This window comes from Salvelinus fontinalis, chromosome 13, assembly GCF_029448725.1.
Source record: "Salvelinus fontinalis isolate EN_2023a chromosome 13, ASM2944872v1, whole genome shotgun sequence".
NCBI classification, from domain to species: domain Eukaryota; kingdom Metazoa; phylum Chordata; class Actinopteri; order Salmoniformes; family Salmonidae; genus Salvelinus; species Salvelinus fontinalis.
The window spans coordinates 5,043,010-5,065,691 of NC_074677.1; the positions used below are offsets into that span (position 1 = coordinate 5,043,010).

At 45.9% G+C, this 22,682-nt stretch overlaps 1 protein-coding gene across 4 annotated transcripts in view; it reads right to left on the reverse strand.

Moving 5' to 3' along the window:
- Nucleotides 1-22,682, reverse strand: part of LOC129867970 (glutamate receptor 1-like) — a 113,624-nt gene that overhangs the window by 10,367 nt on the left and 80,575 nt on the right. For 2 of the 4 annotated variants that reach the window (XM_055941495.1, XM_055941496.1), the window contains exons 9-14: nucleotides 21,052-21,162; nucleotides 19,014-19,220; nucleotides 16,094-16,602; nucleotides 5,098-5,296; nucleotides 4,704-4,951; nucleotides 96-210 (exon numbers count right to left, since the gene is read on the reverse strand). In XM_055941495.1, coding sequence (XP_055797470.1) covers nucleotides 96-210; nucleotides 4,704-4,951; nucleotides 5,098-5,296; nucleotides 16,094-16,602; nucleotides 19,014-19,220; nucleotides 21,052-21,162 — 1,389 coding nt within the window. Of the gene's footprint in view, nucleotides 1-85; nucleotides 211-781; nucleotides 897-4,703; nucleotides 4,952-5,097; nucleotides 5,297-16,093; nucleotides 16,603-19,013; nucleotides 19,221-21,051; nucleotides 21,163-22,682 lie in introns of those variants that run through there. The other 2 variants (XM_055941497.1, XM_055941494.1) reach the window with 2 other exon arrangements.

A 22,682-nucleotide genomic window follows, 5' to 3' on the forward strand; every position in this document is an offset into this window, starting at 1 on the left:
AAAGACAAAGAGTGCTAGGGAGGGGGACGAGGGACCTTACAGAAGTGCTAATACTCAATCTTGGTGTTAAGTATAGGACCAACACATGGACTGACCTTTCTTCCGGAGTCCTTGCTTCCACACTCTCCCTTATCGTACCACCATTTGTTTTTCAGTTTGTCTAAGATGGCTTGCTCATTGAGTTTCAACACCGCTAGGTTTACGGGGATTCTTCAACCAGGAAATGACATAAATAACATCACCCATGTTATCTTATGTTATTCAGTACATAGTAAACAGACACCCATTATTATGTCTAGATATGTTCTACGTACATGTCTAGACAGATAAAAAATAAAATAAAATACACAATCACAACTTGAAACTGTCACTGCCAAAGTGATATGCATTAATACTCCATCTAGCTTTGTGTCCTTTTTCCCTATTGCAAGATGTGTATTACTATATCACTTTGGGTAACCGGCAAAATGTAAACACTCGGATATGCAAACCTGTCAATTATTGTTGCTTTAACAAGACAGTACTTGAGAAAACCTACACAAAAACTGTGCTCTTTTTTTTGGGGGGGGGGGGGGGATTGCTAATGCAGCTAATTTGAAAGTAAACGGCACGTTTTTGAAGAATTCATCATACAATATAGTTGTGATCTTACACAAACTAACGTCAACAAGGACGAAGGGGGATTTGTGGTATTGCAGCCGGTGTGTTTTTTTTTAAGGTACGTTGCCGGTTACCCCCCATCGTCGTGGTTACCCGCTAGGTTTCTCATACTGGGGCTGACCTTGGAATCACCTCCCCCGCTGCCGCACTCGCCCTTGTCGTACCACCATTTGTTTTTCAATTTGTCCAACAGGCCCTGCTCGTTCAGTTTTAACACTGCCAAGTTTACTGGGTTTCTTGAAATGATAATAGAATAATACTGGTCAGCATTTATGGAGATGTGATACGGTGTGGCAGAGGTAGTTCAGAAATAAAGTCTAAATAGCAAAAAGGAGGTACTGTTATCAGATTAATGAAACATTAATAAAAAATAAGGCTACTAATAATGTGCCTGCCACTGTAAGATTAAAAAATAAACATTTTTTCTAGTTCTGTATATAAAATAATACTATATGGCTAAACCATGACAGATTTTACCAAGCAAGACAAAGATTCTAGGTAGGAGAACTATATAAATATCAGAAAATGTCTTGGATTGGTTGCATGGGTATGTATTTCAGTTAAAAACTAGAATAAGTAGCTCATTGGATAAGGAAAAGGCATAAACAGCCAACTTGTCGATTCAATATTCAGTTTTCGTCAGATATCGTCATTCATTGTGTTATTTTTTGTGGTCAGGGAGCACTATCCAAGGCATTACTGATATTGGGCATTGTGCTCCATTCTCTTCACCCTTTGCTGTTGCTGGTCCACTATGGACAACCCTCTCATAACTAACATGGTAGAAGGTGCTGCTGTACAGTAGACTAATGGAAACATTATGTCAGCATGAACCTCAGCAAGCTAGAGTCTTTCTCAGCAAAACCCCGGAATTCTTTCTCTATTCAGAGAGAAAGAAAGAGTTCCGTCTGCCTAATGGATGAGTCAAATAAATCCACATCCTCTATTAGGATTTTAGTAGCATTTTTGTCTTTGAGAGCGGCAGTTTTCTTGTGATGCGACTGACAAAATAAAGTGATGTGACGATGATGTTGAGGAAAACATGTCAGGGATAAAACAGAAAGGAAGAAGATTATTTTTGTTGTTGTCAACAGGTAAAGAAGGCAAGACAAGGGTGAGATGTAATGGTATGCCACATTAGATACATAGCAACGAAGGACTCTTAGTCCATTTCTGTTTCATAAATATTATGGAGAACGGATCACAGTTTATAACTTTATGATAGCGGATAAGGGTATTGTCTGAATATGACGTAGCAACACATTTAGAGCTGATGGTTAAGAGATTTTTTTTCTCCAAATCATCAAAACCTTAAAGCTCATATAGAATAGTATGTATCTGATGTGGCAAAGTTGTTACAGTTCACACAGCAGTCATTTCAACATCATTTTCTACATTCAACATACACAAACTCTCATTAAAGTGCAAATATAGGCTAGTACACTGTGGCATGGGGATCACTGTTTGGTTTAAACATGTTTTAGATGGTTATTTTTCAAGAGCTCATTTTTAGCTCAACTTTAGAGAATGTACCGTAGAATAGGAAAATATCAATCGTATACACATAAATCCATAAAAACACCATTTCACAGAATTAGCTCAAGATTTTTGGAATGTTCGTAATTTGAACCCACAGCCACAGGGTGAAACTACAATTAGTCTCAGAGCATGTATGAGTCCGTCAAAGCCCAGTCTGAACCAGCCATCACACTTGATATTGAGTGGTACCTAGAAAGCCTTTGCGAAACACCACTCTTTCTGTCACCTTGATAAAGATATTGGTAGACTAAAAATCAAAAGGTAAACAACACGAGTGATCGATCAAAAAGGCTTGCTAGGTGCGATTGATAAAGCCTATGTGCTTTGTGAATGGGGCCTGCATCCCATTAAGATGGGCCTGTTAATATGGAGACAATAAAATCTGATTGAACACAGATGCATTAAAAGTGGTGAAACAGATGACATCCTAAACGTAAACAGCAGAATCTTGCACAAAAAGTTTTAACTGGTTGCCTTCACCCTGAAATAACTTGTAAAATACTGGATCATAATTGGTTTTTGGTACTAAAATAAAATGGTAATTAAATCACAGGAGACGTACAGAAAAGGTAATAACTAAAACCTAGGATACTAATTCAAGCGCTATTTCTTGGGAAAATGACGTTTTGATATTTACTACCAAAGTGCACATCTCTAGAAGTTCTGAGATAAAAGAAAAGCTGCAGGTAATAACATCAGGGTGCAATTTAAAGTTAATTTAATTAAATAGCTTTCATTTACTATCTATCAAGACTGAATTTACATTTTCGTAACAGTTATTACCCCCAGTTTTACTTAGTTATTCCAAGGAGCAAGACATTACAAAATGGTATTATAACCAGTGTCTGTCTGAAGAAAGTAAGTGTCTGAATAGTCATGCTTCCACTTTATGGACTGAGTTGAGACAGTGGGGCGGGAGGGGGGGACATGGACTGAGTTGAGACAGTGGGGCGGGAGGGGGGGACATGGACTGAGTTGAGACAGTGGGGCGGGAGGGGGGGACATGGACTGAGTTGAGACAGTGGGGCGGGAGGGGGGGACATGGACTGAGTTGAGACAGTGGGGGGGGGGGGGGGGGACATGGACTGAGTTGAGACAGTGGACTGAGTTGAGACAGTGGACTGAGTTGAGACAGTGGACTGAGTTGAGACAGTGGACTGAGTTGAGACAGTGGGGCGGGAGGGGGGGACATGGACTGAGTTGAGACAGTGGGGGGGGGGGGGGGGGGACATGGACTGAGTTGAGACAGTGGACTGAGTTGAGACAGTGGACTGAGTTGAGACAGTGGACTGAGTTGAGACAGTGGACTGAGTTGAGACAGTGGACTGAGTTGAGACAGTGGACTGAGTTGAGACAGTGGGGGGGGAAGGGGGGACATGGACTGAGTTGAGACAGTGGACTGAGTTGAGACAGTGGGGGGGAGGGGGGGACATGGACTGAGTTGAGACAGTGGGGGGGGGGGGAGACATGGACTGAGTTGAGACAGTGGGGCGGGAGGGGGGGACATGGACTGAGTTGAGACAGTGGGGCGGGAGGGGTTGACATGGACTGAGTTGAGACAGTGGGGGGGGACATGGACTGAGTTGAGACAGTGGGGCGGGAGGGGGGGACATGACATGGACTGAGTTGAGACAGTGGGGGGGCATGGACTGAGTTGAGACAGTGGGGCGGGAGGGGGGGACATGGACTGAGTTGAGACAGTGGGGGGGGGGGGGGGCATGGACTGAGTTGAGACAGTGGGGCGGGAGGGGGGACATGGACTGAGTTGAGACAGTGGGGGGGGGGCATGGACTGAGTTGAGACATTGGGGCGGGAGGGGGGGACATGGACTGAGTTGAGACAGTGGACTGAGTTGAGACAGTGGGGCGGGAGGGGGTGACATGGACTGAGTTGAGACAGTGGGGCGGGAGGGGGGGACATGGACTGAGTTGAGACAGTGGGGTGGGAGGGGGGGACATGGACTGAGTTGAGACAGTGGGGCGGGAGGGGGGGACATGGACTGAGTTGAGACAGTGGGGCGGGAGGGGGGGACATGGACTGAGTTGAGACAGTGGACTGAGTTGAGACAGTGGGGGGGGGCATGGACTGAATTGAGACAGTGGACTGAGTTGAGACAGTGGGGGGGAGGGGGGGGGGCATGGACTGAGTTGAGACAGTGGGGGGGGGGCACACGTTCTAGACGTCTGATGAGAGTGGTTACAAATCAGAAGTAGAGAATAGTTGAATGAGACTTTATCTCACTATATCATTACATTAACTAGCGTTATCACTGAAACAGACTAAAATGTGCATCATTTGCCCAAAGATTGTAAATTGATATATAACATCAAGCTTCATTTATTAAAGAAATAGTCTCTTCACTAATTATTATTTACTTTACATAAGTGGGATAATTTGCAAGTGTAACCTCACTCACCTCAAGGGTGCATTTGGCATTCACATGTAAAACATAACATGTGTGGCGGATCGTCACGGTGACGTGACCAGCCTACACACTGTAATACCTTAGTGCTGACCCCTTGGGCGTGGCCACTCCGTAACCCTTGGAGTCCAGGTTCCCCCCGACCTTCATGGTGTCACAGGGTTTTCTCTGCTCGATGTACTCGTTCATGGTGGACTCCAGCAGGTAGGCGTACCTCCCTTTGGACTTCCTGACCCGGACCACGCCTTCGTCTGTGGTCTTCACGAACACTGACGGGTCAGCAGACTTCATGTACGACCACATCTTCTCAAATACGGCTATTTTCGATCTCTAAGGTGCAAAAAAACAATAATGGGTAAAATACTGTATATAGATGCTCTATGAGAAATGTAACCGCCTCGTCAAAAACTACTTGGAGCCACTTCATGACAGTTGATGCTTTTCCAGAGTGATGACATCTAGAGCTTCAGCTTTACCCTGAAGAACTCTTTGGTGGAGCCTCCGTCTAGAGTACCATAGGCGATCTCTGTCTGCTTGGCCAGGTCCTCAGCACTCTCTATGGGCGACACCATCCTCTCCACGGTGAGGAAGGCAGCCAGGTTGGCCGTGTAGGAGGAGATGATGATGAGGGTGAAGAACCACCACACTCCCCCTACAATGCGACCAGAGAGGGACCTAGAGAGAAGAGAGAGAGAGAGGAGTCTCTAGCAATCCAAAACATTGCCATCTCAGATAGAAGCAAAGGAAAGTGGACGTGTTGAGTGAGGGAAGTGATAAAGCAATGCTTCAAGAGTAACACTAATCGTTTCTTGGCACACAATGATACATTGCTTTCTGTTGACACTATACAGATAATCACTCAATCACTTGGATAATCACTCAGTTTCACACAATGCCACAGGTATAGAGACATGTGTATTAATTGCTTTTCCTTGTTTGATTGAGTGTGAGTGTTGTACTTTTTTTTTTTTTTTTTACAAAATAAGCTCTATCTGTTCACACAAACATACACTATATGTGAAAAAATAAGCCTCCCCAAAAATATTTGCGATCAAATCATTGCGATAATTGTACCTTCAAAAAGACCTGTCCCCATTCCTGGCCTAAATCTATGCTCTGCTACAAATGTATTCTGAACTACAGCAGAGACAGCTGCTGCAGCACGTCTGCTCCGAAGATCACAGCGGCGCTACAAAACAGAGATCACATTTATGAAAACAGAAACGCACATTGTTGGATTGTCCTTTGTAGGCTGCACCCACCCAATTAGTATGCATTGTATGAAACAATCCTCTCAATTTCAGTCTGAGCAGGCGTAAAAAAAAACAAACATGAAAGTTGTGTGGGCTGACGGGGAAAGACGGATAGATCTGTAGAAAATGGCGTTCAGCGTTGTAGGATCTCTTGAGTGTCAATGTAGATTTCTCAAAGACGACACTCCTCTTTTGGAAGCAGCAAAGCACTAACTAAAGCAGAGAAATTGTGTGAAAAAAAATTGCTGTAAAAATAGCAAATTGTTGTTTTGTGTTGTTTTATGCAAAACAGAGGATAAGCTCCAGTATTTGGATTTGCCCAGCAAATTCAGGGAGAAGGACATCCTCACCCACAGACCTGTTTCCAAATTCAGAAACCGTTCCTCTTGGAAGATTCCCTGAACAAAACCTCCTTTTATTTCCCTGAATCCCTTGTACACAATGCAGCTCACACACTAAAAGAGAATTTAAAAGCAGCGAGAACAGAGTGAGCCTAAGACTAGGGGTTAGAGGGTAGCATGTGAGAACGGGCCATTGGAAACTCCAGCAAAAAGGAAAGCACAAACAATAAGCCCTTCAAAATTCAATTCATGACAGCTTGCAGGCACAGAGATCTTTTGAAGCCTCGGCACTAGCCAGCCAACAATCTGATCTCCAGAGAAACAGCCTGCCAATAGTTTTTAGCCACCAAGAACTGGACAGGGGAATTTCTAGGTCCAGCCCACCACAACGAGACGGGATAAAAAAGTACAGTTACACCTCCAGCATATTAGCAGCAGGGAACGATTCTAAAATAGGCATTCATTTATTTCAATGCAAACTAACTGGTAAACAGGGTTGACACTAATGTGGATAGTTATAACACTACTTTAAATTACAAATAAGAGGTAATGAGGTAACCATGCACATCACCACAATACATTTTAAAATGACAAATCATTTCCCAAGTGCGTGCTAGAGCAAACACATAAAAACACACACACACCACACACACACACACACACACACACACACACACACACACACACACACACACACACACACACACACACACACACACACACACACACACACACACGCACACAATACTCCGTCATGGTGAACTGTCCTCTCCAAATATTTGAGCTCATCAGCGGGAGGCAGGGTTATGTCCGTAGGTCTGTCAGCCAAGTCTGGGGCGGGTAACGAGTCTCCAGAGACGATGCTGAAGTCTAAAACTTGCATTCTGTCAGTCTGTTCTGTTTGAACAGAACACTGCAACTGCAGCAACACAGTTCATATGTGACGCCGATCTCTATTTTTGACAGAACCGCTGTTAAACACTGTTAAGCATGTCATAACACTGAGGGTTTCTGGGTCACCTCTGTACAGGGAAAGGGCTGTGAGGCCCGCAGGGTTGGGTTTGTGTGAGTGTCTGTTTGTGTCCGTGTGTGTGTGTGTGTACTGTATGTACTGTTAAAGGAGTAGAATGTATGAGAGTGTGTAAATGTTTTAGCTATGGGATGGCTGGGCGTTGTGTTTGGGGTGTGTGTGTGTGTGTTTAACAATAGAATTGAAGTGACAGACTCTGCCTGGGGCAGGAAGAGGAGCGTTCGGGGCGTCTGGTCACACTAAGAGAGAGCTCTGACCCGTACACCACCACGTCTCACTGCAGACACACAGGCAAAGGGGACTGGTCCGGGTTATACACTGACCCTTCCCCACTGTGTGCACACATACGTACTGTACATATGAACACACTTATACCTTTCTCTCCTTAAATTGATACAATATATAAACAAAAGTATATGGACACCCGTTCAAATTAGTGGATTCGGCTATTTCAAACACATCCGTTGCTGACTGGTGCATAAAACGGAGGACACAGCCATTCAACCTCCATAAACAAACATTGGCAGTAGAATTACTTTCAACGTGGCACTGTCATAGGATGCCAGCTTTCCAACAAGTCATTTCATCAAATATCTGCCCTGCTAGAGGTGCCCCGGTCAACTGTAAGTGCTGTTATTGTGACGTGGAAACATCCAGGAGCAACAAAGGCTCAGCCGCGAAGTGGTAGACCACACAAGATCACAGAACGGGACCGCCGAGCTGTAGATCGCGTAGCACGTAAAAAATAAAACGTCTGTCGTCAGTTGCAACACTCACTAACGAGTTTAAAACTGCCTCTGGAAGCAATTTCAGCACAATAACTATTAGTCGGGAGCTTTATGAAATGTATTTCCATGGCCGAGCTGCCGCACACAAGCCCAAGATCACCGCGTGCAATGCCAAGCGTCGGCTGGAGTGGTGTAAAGCTCGTTGCCCTTGGACTCTGGAGCAGTGGAAACGCATTCTCTGGAGTGATCAATCATGCTTCACCATCTAGCGGTCTGATGAATGAATCGGGGTTTGGCGGATTGCCAGGAATGCATAGTGCCAGCTGTAAAGTTTGGTGGAGGAGGAATAATGGTACGGGGCTGTTTTTCATGGTTCGGGCTAGGCCCCTTAGTTCCAGTGAAATCTTAACGCTACAGCATACAATGACATTCTAGACGATTCTGTGCTTCCAACTTTGCGGCAACAGTTTGGGAAAGGCCCTTTCCTGTTTCAGCAGGACAATTCCCCCATGCACAAAGCAAGGTTCATACAGAAATGGTTTGTCGAGAACTTGACTGGCCTGCACAGAGCCCTGACCTCAACCCCGCCAAACACCTTGGGGATGAATTGGAATGCCGACTGCGAGCCAGGCCTAATCGCCCAACATCAGTGCACGACCTCACTAATGCTCTTGTGGTTGAATGGAAGCAAGTCCCCGCAGCAATGTTCCAACATCTAGTGGAAAGCCTTCCCAGAAGAATGGAGGCTGTTACAGCAGCAAAGGGGGAACTAACTCCATATTAATGCCCGTGATTTTGGAACGAGATGTTTGACAAGCAGGGGTCCACATACCTATTGTTCGTGTAGTGTATCTCCCTGGCTAATTATTTAAAACTAATCTTAACCCTTTCATAACTCATCTATCTCCAGAAACCTCTGTATGACATACGTAAGTATGAGATATTGTGTCCATAAAATGACTTTAATGAGCTGTGAAAAGTTACAATAACATTAGAGGTGCAGCACACATTCCTCCAGCGGTGAAAGTGGAGAGTATGAGGCTGAGAGTGAGATCCCCCTCAGGGCAAAAACGCAGTAGCAAACACACATCCAAGCAGACAGGAGCGTCTATCTTCCCTGAGCAGAGTCTAGCAGTACCAGGGAGGCATCAGTCTGCTGTACAGCAGGAGTGGTATGGAGGGAGGAATGGAGGGAGGGATGGAGGGAGGTATGGAAGGAGGTATGGAGGGAGGGATGGAGAGAGGTATGGAGAGGATGGAGGGAAGTATGGAGAGGATGGAGGGAAGTATGGAGGAAGGTATGGAGGGAGGTATAGAGGCATGGAGGGAGGTATGGAGGTATGGAGGGAGGTATAGAGGGAGGTACGGAGGGATTGAGGGATGGAGGGAGGTATGGATGTATGGAGGGAGGAAGGTATAGAGGGAGGCATGGAGGTATGGAAGGAAGGAGGGAGGGAGGCATGGAGGGAGGCATGGAGGGAGGCATGGATGGAGGTATGGAGGCATGGAGGGAGGTATGGAGGGAGTCATGGAGGTAGTCATGGAGGGAGGTATGGAGGGAGGCATGGAGGTATAGAGGGAGGTATGGAGGGATGGAAGGAAGGAGGGAGGGAGGCATGGAGGGAGGCATGGAGGGAGGCATGGATGGAGGTATGGAGGCATGGAGGGAGGTATGGAGGGAGTCATGGAGGTAGTCATGGAGGGAGGTATGGAGGGAGGCATGGAGGGAGGTATGGATGGAGGTATGGAGGCATGGAGGGAGGTATGGAGGGAGTCATGGAGGGAGTCATGGAGGGAGTCATGGAGGTAGTCATGGAGGGAGGTATGGAGGGAGGCATGGAGGGATGGAGGGAGGTATGGAGGGAGGTATGGAGGGAGGCATGGAGGGATGGAAGGAAGGAGGGAGGGAGGCATGGAGGGAGGCATGGAGGGAGGCATGGAGGGGGGTATGGAGGGGGGTATGGATGGAGGTATGGAGGCATGGAGGGAGGTATGGAGGGAGTCATGGAGGTAGTCATGGAGGGAGGTATGGAGGGAGGTATGGAGGGAGGCATGGAGGGAGGTATGGAGGGAGGTATGGAGGGAGGCATGGAGGGAGGTATGGAGGGAGGTATGGAGGGAGGCATGGAGGTAGGTATGGAAGGATTGGCATGGAGGGAGGCATGGAGGGAGGCATGGAGGGAGTCATGGAGGGAGGCATGGAGGGAGGCATGGAGGGAGTCATGGAGGGAGTCATGGAGGGAGTCATGGAGGGAGTCACGGAGGGAGTCATGGAGGGAGGTATAGAGGGAGGTATGGAGGGAGTCATGGAGGGAGTCATGGAGGGAGGTATGGAGGGAGGCATGGAGGGAGGCATGGAGGGAGTCATGGAGGGAGGTATGGAGGGAGGCATGGAGGGAGTCACGGAGGGAGGTATAGAGGGAGGTATGGAGGGAGTCATGGAGGGAGTCATGGAGGGAGTCATGGAGGGAGGTATGGAGGGAGTCACGGAGGGAGTCATGGAGGGAGGTATAGAGGGAGGTATGGAGGGAGTCATGGAGGGAGGTATGGAGGGAGGCATGGAGGGAGGCATGGAGGGAGTCATGGAGGGAGGTATGGAGGGAGGCATGGAGGGAGGCATGGAGGGAGGTGTGGAGGTATGGAGGGAGGCATGGAGGGAGGCATGGAGGGAGGTATGGAGGGAGTCATGGAGGGAGGTGTGGAGGTATGGAGGGAGTCATGGAGGGAGGTATGGAGCGATTGGAGGGAGGGAGGTATGGAGGGAGGCATGGAGGGAGGCATGGAGGGAGGTGTGGAGGTATGGAGGGAGGCATGGAGGGAGGCATGGAGGGAGGTATGGAGGGAGTCATGGAGGGAGGTGTGGAGGTATGGAGGGAGTCATGGACGGAGGTATGGAGCGATTGGAGGGAGGGAGGTATGGAGCGATTGGAGGGAGGGAGGTATGGAGCGATTGGAGGGAGGCGGTATTGACTGCCTTGATCTTGCCAGCCATTAGTAAAACGCTATTTCATATTTGATTATCTCTGTGATTGGGAAATAATCCCATCGGCTTTGCACAGTGGAGAACAAAAAGGTTAAAGAGATACTTTGGTATTTTGGCAACGAGTCTCTTTATCTACTTCCCCAGAGTGTGATGATCTCGTGGACACCATGTTTATGTTTCTGGGTGCAGTTTGAAGAAAGTTACTAACAGCTGCATGTCTGTGAGGCTAATCATGTCTAATAACAAGAAGATAATGACATATAATCTGTAATAAGTGTGCACTTAAAATGGCACACAGACATTTACCTCAGAATTTAAACTGGGCGTCTAGTGGCTTCTGTGAGTTGCTACATGACGAGCCCTTCTCTGAGTGGCAGTGGTGACATTTACAGAGATCAGACACATGCTATCATTAATAAATAGCTGGGGTCTGCCCACAAAGCTGCTCCTTCCATCTCCCATTGCTCTTGTTCTTCAAAGTTATGTTTCGATCTGGTTGTTTGGAGATGATCATCAACATGGCAGGCCTCCCAGTTCCTGAATCCTCTGACAAATAGCATCCTGCCAAACGCAGCTGGCCGGCCATTTCTTTAAACAGTTCTTTCCTCAGAGCTGCTATCGATATATGACATTTGAGCTGTTTTACTGCAGGTCAGCTCACTGAACACACCAGTGTGAGAAGCAACTTGACCTTTCTATTCATATTGACCTTCAGGTGACCTTTCATAGTGTAACGGCTTTCTTCCTGGAACTATGGTCAGGACGTGACACATAGTGCCACCTATCCACCTAGTGTCACCTATCTGCTCCAAATTAGACTCCCTCAGAGATGCAGTGCCCTCACCGCACACGCTTTCACAGTGCTGAAGAAGCTACCTGAATATACTGTAGATTCTCGCAATACTGAAGAAGGCACATGACTAAACACTTCGTGGCCAGTTTATTAGGTACACCCCCCCCCCCCCCCCCCCCCCCCCCCCCCCGTTCACGAAAATGGTTTGCTCCTACAAACAGTGAGTCACGTAGCTGTGGCTTGCCATATAAATCGGGCAGACAGGCATCGAGGCATTCAGTTACTGTTTGATTAAATGTTAGAATGGGCAAAACCAGTAGCCTAATCGACTTTGAGGGTGGTATGATCGTCGGTGTCAGGCCGCGCCGGTTCCAGTATCTCAATGGTACAGATTGGTGGAGGTGGTGTAATGGTGTGAGGAATGTTTTCCTGGCACATGTTAGGTCCCTTGATGCCAATTGAGCAACGTTTCCATGCCCCGAAGAATGCAGGCTGTTCTGGAGGCAAAGGGGAGGTCCGACCCAGTACTAGATTGGTGTACTTAATAAAGTGAATGTAGATTCTCACAAGACTCTTCAAAATAGAGTGGAGAGGTGTTCTTATAAAAGCCATCCTGTGTATCAAATCAAATCAAATGTATTTATAAAGCCCTTCTCACATCAGCTGATATATCAAAGTGCTGTACAGAAATCCAGCCTAAAACCCCAAACAGCAAGCAATGCAGGTGTAGAAGCACGGTGGCTAGGAGGCTAGGTGTAGGCTACAAGTATTACCTAGTGTGATGCATGACTGATTAAGAGAGTCACTATGTGTTTGAGACATGAATGTAACTCATCTGTGCTCTGGCCTCATGGGTAAAAAGGTCCTTATCCCACTGAGTTTCTCCATTACTGTATAACGCCATGAGGTAGCAGGGAGGTGAATCACCACTATTTGTCAGGTCTCCCCTCCTCTATTTGTCAGGTCTCCCCTCCTCTGACAGCCTGGGAGATGAAGTCAAATCACCAGCCCGCCAAGAGGCTTAGACCATGAAACCCAAATGATTCACACAGGAGAGAGAGCGCGAAAGAGAGAGAAAGAGAGAGAGAGAGAGAGAGACCGAGAAAGAGAGAAATAGAGAGACACCGAGAAAGAGAGAAAGAGAGACACCGAGAAAGAGAGAGAGAGAGAGAGAGAGAGAGAGAGCGAGAGAGCGAGAGAGCGAGAGAAAGTGAGAGAGAGAGAAAGAGAATGAGAGAGAGAGAGAGAGACTGCTCCCTAGTCAACTGAGGAGAGGGGAAACTGATGTGTTAAAACAGAAAGCTGCAGAGAAGACAAGCGAAGAGAAGATATAAGATCAAAGTCTTTGTAATGATTTCATTTGGAGGAATCAACAATCTGCAGTTCACGACTCTGCCTCGTTGGTCAGTATAGGGAGACAGAGAAATGGGGAGGAAAATAAGCTTTTACTGCACAAACTAAGACAAAGTAAGACTTGGATTGTCCTTGGAACGGCCAGCGCTAAAGAGTTCTTCTCCTGAAGCTTAAAAATTTTGGCTGGGTTAAATTGGATGCATCTATGACCGAGAAAACAACATCTGTCACAGGCAGCTTTCTGCAAATGTAATCTAATTTGGGCCCATTAAGCAGCTTTCTGCAAATGTAATGTAATTTGAACTCATTAGTTCCCTCAAAGCAGAAGGATACTCATGTCCACCTAAATGTCAGGCAGTGACTGAGGAGCCAGCAATTAGAGCAAGCCAAGCACCCAGCCGCCTTACTTTATAATGAGGAGGAGGAGGAGGAGGAGGAGGAGGAGGAGGAGGAGGAGGAGGAGGAGGAGGAGGAGGAGGAGGAGGAGGCAGTGGGAATGGAGGAATGTCACCAGATTGACCTGAACTAATGATCTGGTAATGAATCCCCACATGACTTTATGAAGGAATAAATTGATAATATAATAATATACAATAATAATAATCATAATATATATAATATACACCGTACAGTATGGTTAGCTGGAAACAAAGGGGCAGGCGTGGGGCAGGCTAGGTAGGCAGGCAGGAGGGCCGCAGGACACAGTACAGTATGGTTAGCTGGAAACAAAGGGGCAGGCATGGGTCAGGCAGGCAGAGAGGGGCGCAGGACACAGTACAGTATGGTTAGCTGGAAACAAAGGGGCAGGCGTGGGTCAGGCTAGGCAGGCAGGCAGAGAGGGGCGCAGGACACAGTACAGTATGGTTAGCTGGAAACAAAGGGGCAGGCATGGGTCAGGCTAGGCAGGCAGGCAGAGAGGGGCGCAGGACACAGTACAGTATGGTTAGCTGGAAACAAAGGGGCAGGCGTGGGTCAGGCTAGGCAGGCAGGCAGGCAGAGAGGGGCGCAGGACACAGTACAGTATGGTTAGCTGGAAACAAAGGGGCAGGCATGGGTCAGGCTAGGCAGGCAGGCAGAGAGGGGCGCAGGACAAAGTACAGTATGGTTAGCTGGAAACAAAGGGGCAGGCGTGGGTCAGGCTAGGCAGGCAGGCAGGCAGGGAGGGGCGCAGGACACAGTACAGTATGGTTAGCTGGAAACAAAGGGGCAGGCGTGGGTCAGGCTAGGCAGGCAGGCAGGGAGGGGCGCAGGACAGTATGGTTAGCTGGAAACAAAGGGGCAGGCGTGGGTCAGGCTAGGCAGGCAGGCAGGGAGGGGCGCAGGACACAGTACAGTATGGTTAGCTGGAAACAAAGGGGCAGGCGTGGGTCAGGCTAGGCAGGCAGGCAGGGAGGGGCGCAGGACACAGTACAGTATGGTTAGCTGGAAACAAAGGGGCAGGCGTGGGTCAGGCTAGGCAGGCAGGCAGGGAGGGGCGCAGGACACAGTACAGTATGGTTAGCTGGAAACAAAGGGGCAGGCATGGGTCAGGTTAGGCAGGCAGGCAGGGAGGGGCGCAGGACACAGTACAGTATGGTTAGCTGGAAACAAAGGGGCAAGGCATTGTGATAATGATAATGGTAGTCCTGCCATGTGGCAAGGGAGCAGTGAATAAGGCCACACATAGATCTGCAGTAGATACCACCAAAGCAGTTGCAATCCAATATTTATGAAAATATATTTTCTTTCAACGAGATCCAGGAGGCACAATGTAAAGTTATCCATCCGAAAGGGTTCTTTTCACGTTAACTCACTGGAAGGAAGGAATCCTGTAAGAACTGTAACTGAATCTGAATCAATCTAATTTCTCCAATTCTTCTTTTGAATTGGACTTGCCTATTCACCAAGAATCAACATGAAAAATACACCCTCTTTTGTGTGCCAAAAATACCCCTATCTTAGGGAATATCTTTGTCTCTCTTCTCTGAGAAGCTTCTGCTGATGTCCACGTCTGACCTGATAAGAGCACAACTGCACACACCTCCAACAGCAGCCTGGACTGGACCCTGGGGCTTGGCTTGGGCCTAGGGAACCCCTGACTAGGGTCTGGCCTGGACCCCATGACTGCTGTCTTGGGTTGTGATAAGAACACAGGCTCCTGAAGGCCCAGTACAGTAATACTGTCAGTCAGTCTGTCACTCTGCTCTTGTTCTGTTCTGATATTTTCTGATCTGTTCTGTTCTGGTCTGTTCTGTTCTGGTCTGTTCTGTTCTGGTCTGATCTGTTCTGATCTGTTCTGTTCTGGTCTGTTCTGTTCTGATCTGTTCTGTTCTGGTCTGTTCTGTTCTGGTCTGTGCTGTTCTGATCTGTTCTGTCCTGTTCTGGTCTGTTCTGATCTGTGCTGTTCTGATCTGTTCTGTCCTGTTCTGATCTGTTCTGATCTGTTCTAATCTGTTCTGATCTGTTCTAATCTGTTCTGATCTGTTCTGTTCTAATCTGTTCTGATCTGGTCTAATCTGTTCTGATCTGTTCTGGTCTGTTCTGTTCTTTTCTGCTGTTCTGTTCTGGTCTGATCTGTTCTGTTCTGATCTGTTCTGTTCTTTTCTGCTGTTCTGTTCTGATCTGTTCTGTTCTGGTCTGTTCTGTTCTTTTCTGCTGTTCTGTTCTGATCTGTTCTGTTCTGATCTGTTCTGTTCTGATCTGTTCTGGTCTGTTCTGTTCTTTTCTGCTGTTCTGTTCTGTTCTGTTCTGTTCTGGTCTGATTTGTTCTGATCTGTTCTGTTCTGTTCTGTGCTGTTCTGTTCTGTCCTGTTCTGTTCTGGTCTGTTCTGTTCTGATATGTTCTGATGTCTTCTGATCTGATCTGATCTGTTCTGCAGGATGCCTCTGTATCCTTTCTGCTGATGACTCATCTTCCATGTCTTCACTGTGGGGAGACTATTATAGTGTGAAAGGATGTTGTTCGTGGAAACACTACAGGTAACAGTGGGGGTCAAAAAAACGTTTGCCTACCTTGGCGAGATGTCACAGCCCTGCTGCATGAAGGCACCCAGCGAGAACCACAAGCTGTTGAATATCCCAAACTCATTGGTGTGCCCCTCACTCTGGCTCTGTCCTTGGCCCTGGTTTTGGCCCGGTTGGGACTGGGACTGGCCCTGTCCTTGGCCCTGGTTTTGGCCCGGTTGGGACTGGGACTGTCCTGGCTCTCTCCTGGGACTGGACGACTGCTGTCTCTGCTGCTGCTCGTGGCCCTCCTCTCCCTCTGAGTCGTCCCCCTGCCACTCGTACGGGCTGAAGCGGCTGACCAGGAAGAGAACCACGCTCACACCGATGTAGGCAAACACGATGCACATCCAGATCTCGTAGGCCAGTGGGTCGAGGAAGGAGAAGACTCCAGGTTTTGACTTGGTGGGCTTCTTGATCATGATGGAGATGCCCAGGGACATGAAGGGCTTGGAGAAATCGATCACCTCCTCTCTCACCAGGGTGATGGTCAACGGCGCTACTGCTACATCTGCTTTCTAGGAGTCAAGGAGAGAATTACGTGTTCATCTATGTAGCTCTCCCTCAATGTATCATTCACCAACATTATCCCTATATTATCCCTGTATTTGTCCTTCAAACAGTATCCCAACAATCAGAAATCCATCTCTGTATTTGTCCTTCAGACATTATCCCAACACTCAGAAATCCATCTCTGTATTCGTCCTTCAGTCCATAAAGACTTCAAGTGGATATGACAAAAGCATTTCCTTAAAGGGGCAATCAGCAATTGCAACAATAACAAAGCATTTTCCCATCCCTTGCTTTGGTAAAAAGCTGAGGGATGTGGCTAAAGAAACCAGGGCTCCTGAGTGGCGTAGCGGTCTAAGGCACTGCATCTCAGTGCTTTAGGTGTTACTACAGAAACCCTGGTTTGAATCCAGGCTGTATCACAACCAACAAGCAGCTGTTTTTTACCAAAGCAGGGTCTGGGAAAATGCTTTGTTATTGTTGCAATTGCTGATTGTCCCTTTAAGGAAATGCTTTTGTCATATCCACTTGAAGTCTTTATAGATGGAAGGTGCACAATTGGCCCAGCGTCGTCCAGGTTTGGCTGGTGTAGGCAGTCACTGTAAATAAGAAATTGTTCTTAACTGACTTGCCTAGTTAAATAAAGAAAAAATAAATGTAACCATTTTCAATTCATAGACAGAGCTATCGATTCAAGGACTTTACCATCCACGACATCAAAATTATAGTTTTAACCATATCTTGAGGCTATATAGTGTCTGTTTACATTTACTTTGTTTATAATTATGGAGTAAAACAAGCTTATATTTTGGGTTCTGATGGGGTACAAAAGTTGAACTAAGCTTATGAGGCATCAAGAAGCATTTTTATTCAAGAATCAATAAATAAAATAGATGTAACAACTGCAGATTGCCCCTTTAAGGTGATGTGAAGGAATGTAAATCTCAAGGATTAGCATACGGCTCAGTAATAGTAAACTCTGTTCCCATAAGACAACTTTCTAAAAATCACTCCCCAGCTTACATAAACACGGCGCCTTTTCAAGCTGAATAATAATGAATCGCTTTCAAGAAATATCAGGCTTACAACACTGAGAGAGAAAAATAAAACCCCCCCAAGCTAAACTTGATTTGGTTGAGTCCACCCAGCACCTCTGTCATTGTAAGGACAGAACAAACATTCTACTGTACCCTAGACCCAACTAGGAGCGTATCTTTCATCTCAAGTTCCTGAGGGCAGAGAAATAGTGTTTTGACATGATTCACATGAACAATGGAAGATATGAGTTGTGACAGTTCTGTTAGGGACGTTTCAATAACAGCCTTCCTGGAATACAAATCCAGATACGGTTCTGTTCTCAATCTGTTGCCTGTTGCCCAAATCTTTGGTTACCAGACAACAGCTTTTGACTATTTGTTACCCTATCACTTCAACACTGGCAGCCTATCAAGACCCATCTGAATTGTGTGGCTATGTGTTTTGACATTGAGGAAGCTGCTGGATATGTAAAGTGAGCGGTATAGGACCTTCGTCCGAATATATCTTAGAACTTGTAGGGACACGCTGCGTCCTTTTCTGAAGTAAAGCTGTGAAATACTTCTCCAACACAACGTTATTGTTACCACAAAGGATGTGTGTCAAACCTACATAATATTCTAATTAAATAAACTATGCTACAGAATGTCCTTTGGTTACAGTTGCAAAGGACATGTACAATGTAGATCTGTATATGCTCCAGACCTATAAAATAACACAACGAAACACTATTTATACTATAGGCCACATTGAATTTATTTGTACGTATTTAGCATGTGACAAACATCCACTAACGAAATCATTGCACACGTATTTTGCATACATTTGTTATGTTAGGATTAAGGCTTAAAGTCGTGTCTGTATGAATGTTGAATCTTGAATATTGACTGGGGGGGAAAGGCTAGAGTGAAGGTGGAGATAAAAGATGGTGTGTCCTTGGAAAACTACATGTCAGTCTAAAAGAAATGTGAAATAATGTCAAGATGCTTTTTATAGTGAAGATCAAGTTTATAAATTGCCTGGCTGGGCTGACGAGACAGTGGATTGCACAGTCAGAAGGAACAGAGTAAATAGGCATTTTACCGTCATAGACTTAGCCGGTTTTAACTTGTGGAATAGACACCGGCTGGAATGCGGTTTTAACCAATCAGCATTCAGGATTAGACCCACCCGTTGTATAAACGACAGATACTGTACCACATCTGCAACATTTTGGTTACTGCTACTACAGTATATAAACCGAAAGTGGGTGCATTCAAAATGTGTCCTTGCTATTGGACGAATTCCATGGACAGCTGTGTTGACTGAGACTGTACAATTAACACATTTCTCCTCTCTCTGAGCCTAGTGAGTTGCCCAGTGTGTTCATGAGACGGTTACTAACCCCATAAACGAGCTCGCCCACCATCCCGTTCCACATCTTGGACTCAGCGTCTCTGGCTCCGTACTTGCCATCCCCTACGATCTCCAGTTTATAAGTATAGCCCACATGCTTGGCGATCTCCGCGGCCAGCTCCACACAATAGCCCTCATACTTATCGTTCCCCACCAGCTGCTCATGATTCTTCTTCAGCATCACATATGGAGATTCCTAGGAAACATGAAGGACAACAGTGATGTTTGTTTTTCTTGGTTTTCTTCACTCTGCACGCATTCACCATTCATTTTTCACACATTTTTTAAAAGGGGCATTTATAAATCTTTCCTGTACAGCTTTCTCTGGGATAATGTACTCTAGGGGTTCCAGGGACTTTCCTTGATTTGAGGGGTAAAAAAAAAGTACATACTGTAGATTATAAATAAAAAAAATAAGAAAACTATTCGCAATTGTTTATACTAATCTAAAACGACACATAAATCTGCGATGCGTTGTGCTAGAAACAAGTGGTAAAATACCAGAGGAAGAAGTCCCTCGGATGCATATGAGAATAACTTTGGTTTGTCTTTATGACATTTGGAAGCTGAGCTACGCATTTCTAAAGTTGAGGAGTCAAAGAAATCTGACTTTGCTTAGAAAGTAATCTGATACTCTGTCCTTATCAATTGATCTAATCACTTTCTGTAAAAGAGAAGAATATAATTAAATTGAGGGTTCATATAAATTACCATAATAAAACATATTTGGTAGCGGAATAACATTTGGGGCATTTGTGACATTTTTCAAATGTTAAAAAGGGGGCCCTGGATAAAAAAAGTTGTACATGGTACGGTATAATATATGAACTTGTTTACAACCATTGGGCTTCACACCAATTTCTGTCAATTGCTTTGTGTATACGAAGGGGCCTTCAAATGACATTATTCGTAGTGAGGAACTGGCCACCCCCGGGGGTCTGGACACAATCTCACACCTTCTCCTCAGTGTGGGGTGACTCAGATCTGATGGGCAAGCAGCGCTCCTGCTATTTCTGGCTGGCCAGGCCAGGATGACTGTAAAGAGGCTGTGTGGAGCTCTGGGTCTGCCCTCCAGGTAAAGCAGAACAGAGCTGCTGTGAAAACAGCCCTCATGGCCAGGCCACGGGTGAACACAACATAGAGTACAATCTGGAAATCGTGGGGCTGAGATAGTTTCACAGGGACACTATTTCAGAGTTCAGATTTAGCCAGAAGCATTTTGAGACACGCAAGGGTTATCGCTCCCCATCCCGTACTCTCTCCCTTCCTCTCGCTCTCTCTCTCTCTCTCCCTCCACATCCCTTACTCTCTCTCTCCCTCTCTCTCTCTCTCTCTCTCTCTACCTCCCCATCCCGTACTCTCTCCCTTCCTCTCGCTCTCTCTCTCTCTCTCCCTCCACATCCCTTACTCTCTCTCTCTCTCCCTCTCTCTCTCTCTCTCTCTCTCTCTACCTCCCCATCCCGTACTCTCTCCCTTCCTCTCGCTCTCTCTCTCTCTCTCGCTCTCTCTCTCTCTCTACCTCCCCATCCCTTACTCTCTCCTTCTCCCTCTCTCTCTCTTTTTCGCTCTCTCCCCTTCCCTCCCTCATGTAGATGACTTGACCCACTGGTAATGATAGCCCATCTTAGGGATTTCTTAGATGGATGAATGTGCTGTACCAAATAGAAACCCTGCCATTTAGATATGAAAAGTTAAAATAAATTCACTGTCCAAATTTTCTGGGATAGTTGCCACTAATTTCTATTCCTGTGTGAATCCAACCTAAAAATCCCTATTTTCCAGTATAGCCATATCAAACACAGCCTCAAACAATTGTTATTTTTTTGTCAGTGAAACCCATTATCAGCATCCAAACATTGAGCCTATCAGTTAAGCTAGAAGAAGTATTACTAAATTGTCACTGTGAATTATTGTAATGTTTGTTTATGTGTCAGTTAATCCCATAAGGGACGGGTAGCCAACTGGCGATTCCACACGAAAATAACATGTCATTCATTCATTCATTCATTCATTCTAGTGAGACTCACAAGGATACTGGTCACTATGTAGGTCCTGTTTTGCAGTCCGAAGAATTCTTCAACCACCGGTGTGTATACCGCTGTGTTCACATAGTTCTCATTCTCATTCCAGTAGCCCACCTGCAGTCAGAAAGGGTACAGTGTATCAACACACACAGCGGAGGAAATCATACACTTCTATTTATAGTGTAAGAAATATTAATATCACTGGCTTATGAAGCACAATTAGCCTATACACACATGTAGCGTGGGCATAAGAACACTGTCCATATCAGATTTAGCATATTGTTTATAAGGGCCCCAAATATGTATTAACGGCTTTGCCTGATGTCCTTTGTGGGCTATCTCATCAATTGATGTGATGGATTTAGACGAGCGGACACCTGGGGTGTGAGTTGTACTTCGTGCCCACTCCCGTACCCTATAATTGTGTATCTTTTTGTGACTAGTTTGTATACAGGTAGACCATAAAAGCCACATCCTTGATTGGCAGATGAGGCAACCCTGATTAGAACCACCTGCTACCCATCTGCTGTTCCCTACAAAATGCTGTTTTGAATTAAAGAAAGTTGTACCTACACACTGAAGAAGGCTGTAAAGACGTCAGTGTACGCTATCCCTGATACAGCGAAAACAATTTGAATAATGAAGTAAGCTTTATGCAATATATTTATTGAGTGCAAACCCATTACACCTCTTTGTTTGGGCATAAGAACATCCATTAATTCATATGGCTAATCCCCTAGCTAGTCCTTACGCTATACTCAGTGATAACCAACACCTCCTACCGTACGTCAGGGACAGATTATCTTACTCTCAGGTTGTAAGACTGTGTCGGTGATAACATTAAAGAGAGTCTTCTTTATGTACAAGTACCTTGCATACCAAATTATATGAGGAATTTGCTCCAAATACAGTATGCAAGATCACTGAGTACTATAACCAATGAGCTGCTGGTTCACTGAGTACTATAGCCAATGAGCTGCTGGTTCACTGAGTACTATAGCCAATGAGCTACTGGTTCACTGAGTACTATAACCAATGAGCTGCTGGTTCACTGAGTACTATAGCCAATGAGCTGCTGGTTCACTGAGTACTATAACCAATGAGCTGCTGGTTCACTGAGTACTATAGCCAATGAGCTGCTGGTTCACTGAGTACTATAGCCAATGAGCTGCTGGTTCACTGAGTACTACAGCCAATGAGGCTCTGGTTCACTGAGTACTATAGCCAATGAGCCGCTGGTTCACTGAGTACTATAGCCAATGAGCTGCTGGTTCACTGAGTACTATAGCCAATGAGCTGCTGGTTCACTGAGTACTATAGCCAATGAGCTGCTGGTTCACTGAGTACTATAGCCAATGAGCCGCTGGTTGCATTCATGTAAACTCAGCAATAAAAGAAACGTCCTCACTGTCAACTGCGTTGATTATTAGCAAACTTAACATGTGTAAATATGTCTATGAACATAACAAGATTCAACAACTGAGACATAAACTGAACAAGTTCCACAGACATGTGACTAACAAAAATTGAATAATGTGTCCCTGAACAAAGGGGGGTCAAAATCAAAAGTAACAGTCAGTATCTGGTGTGGCCACCAGCTGCATTAAGTACTGCAGTGCATCTCCTCCTCATGG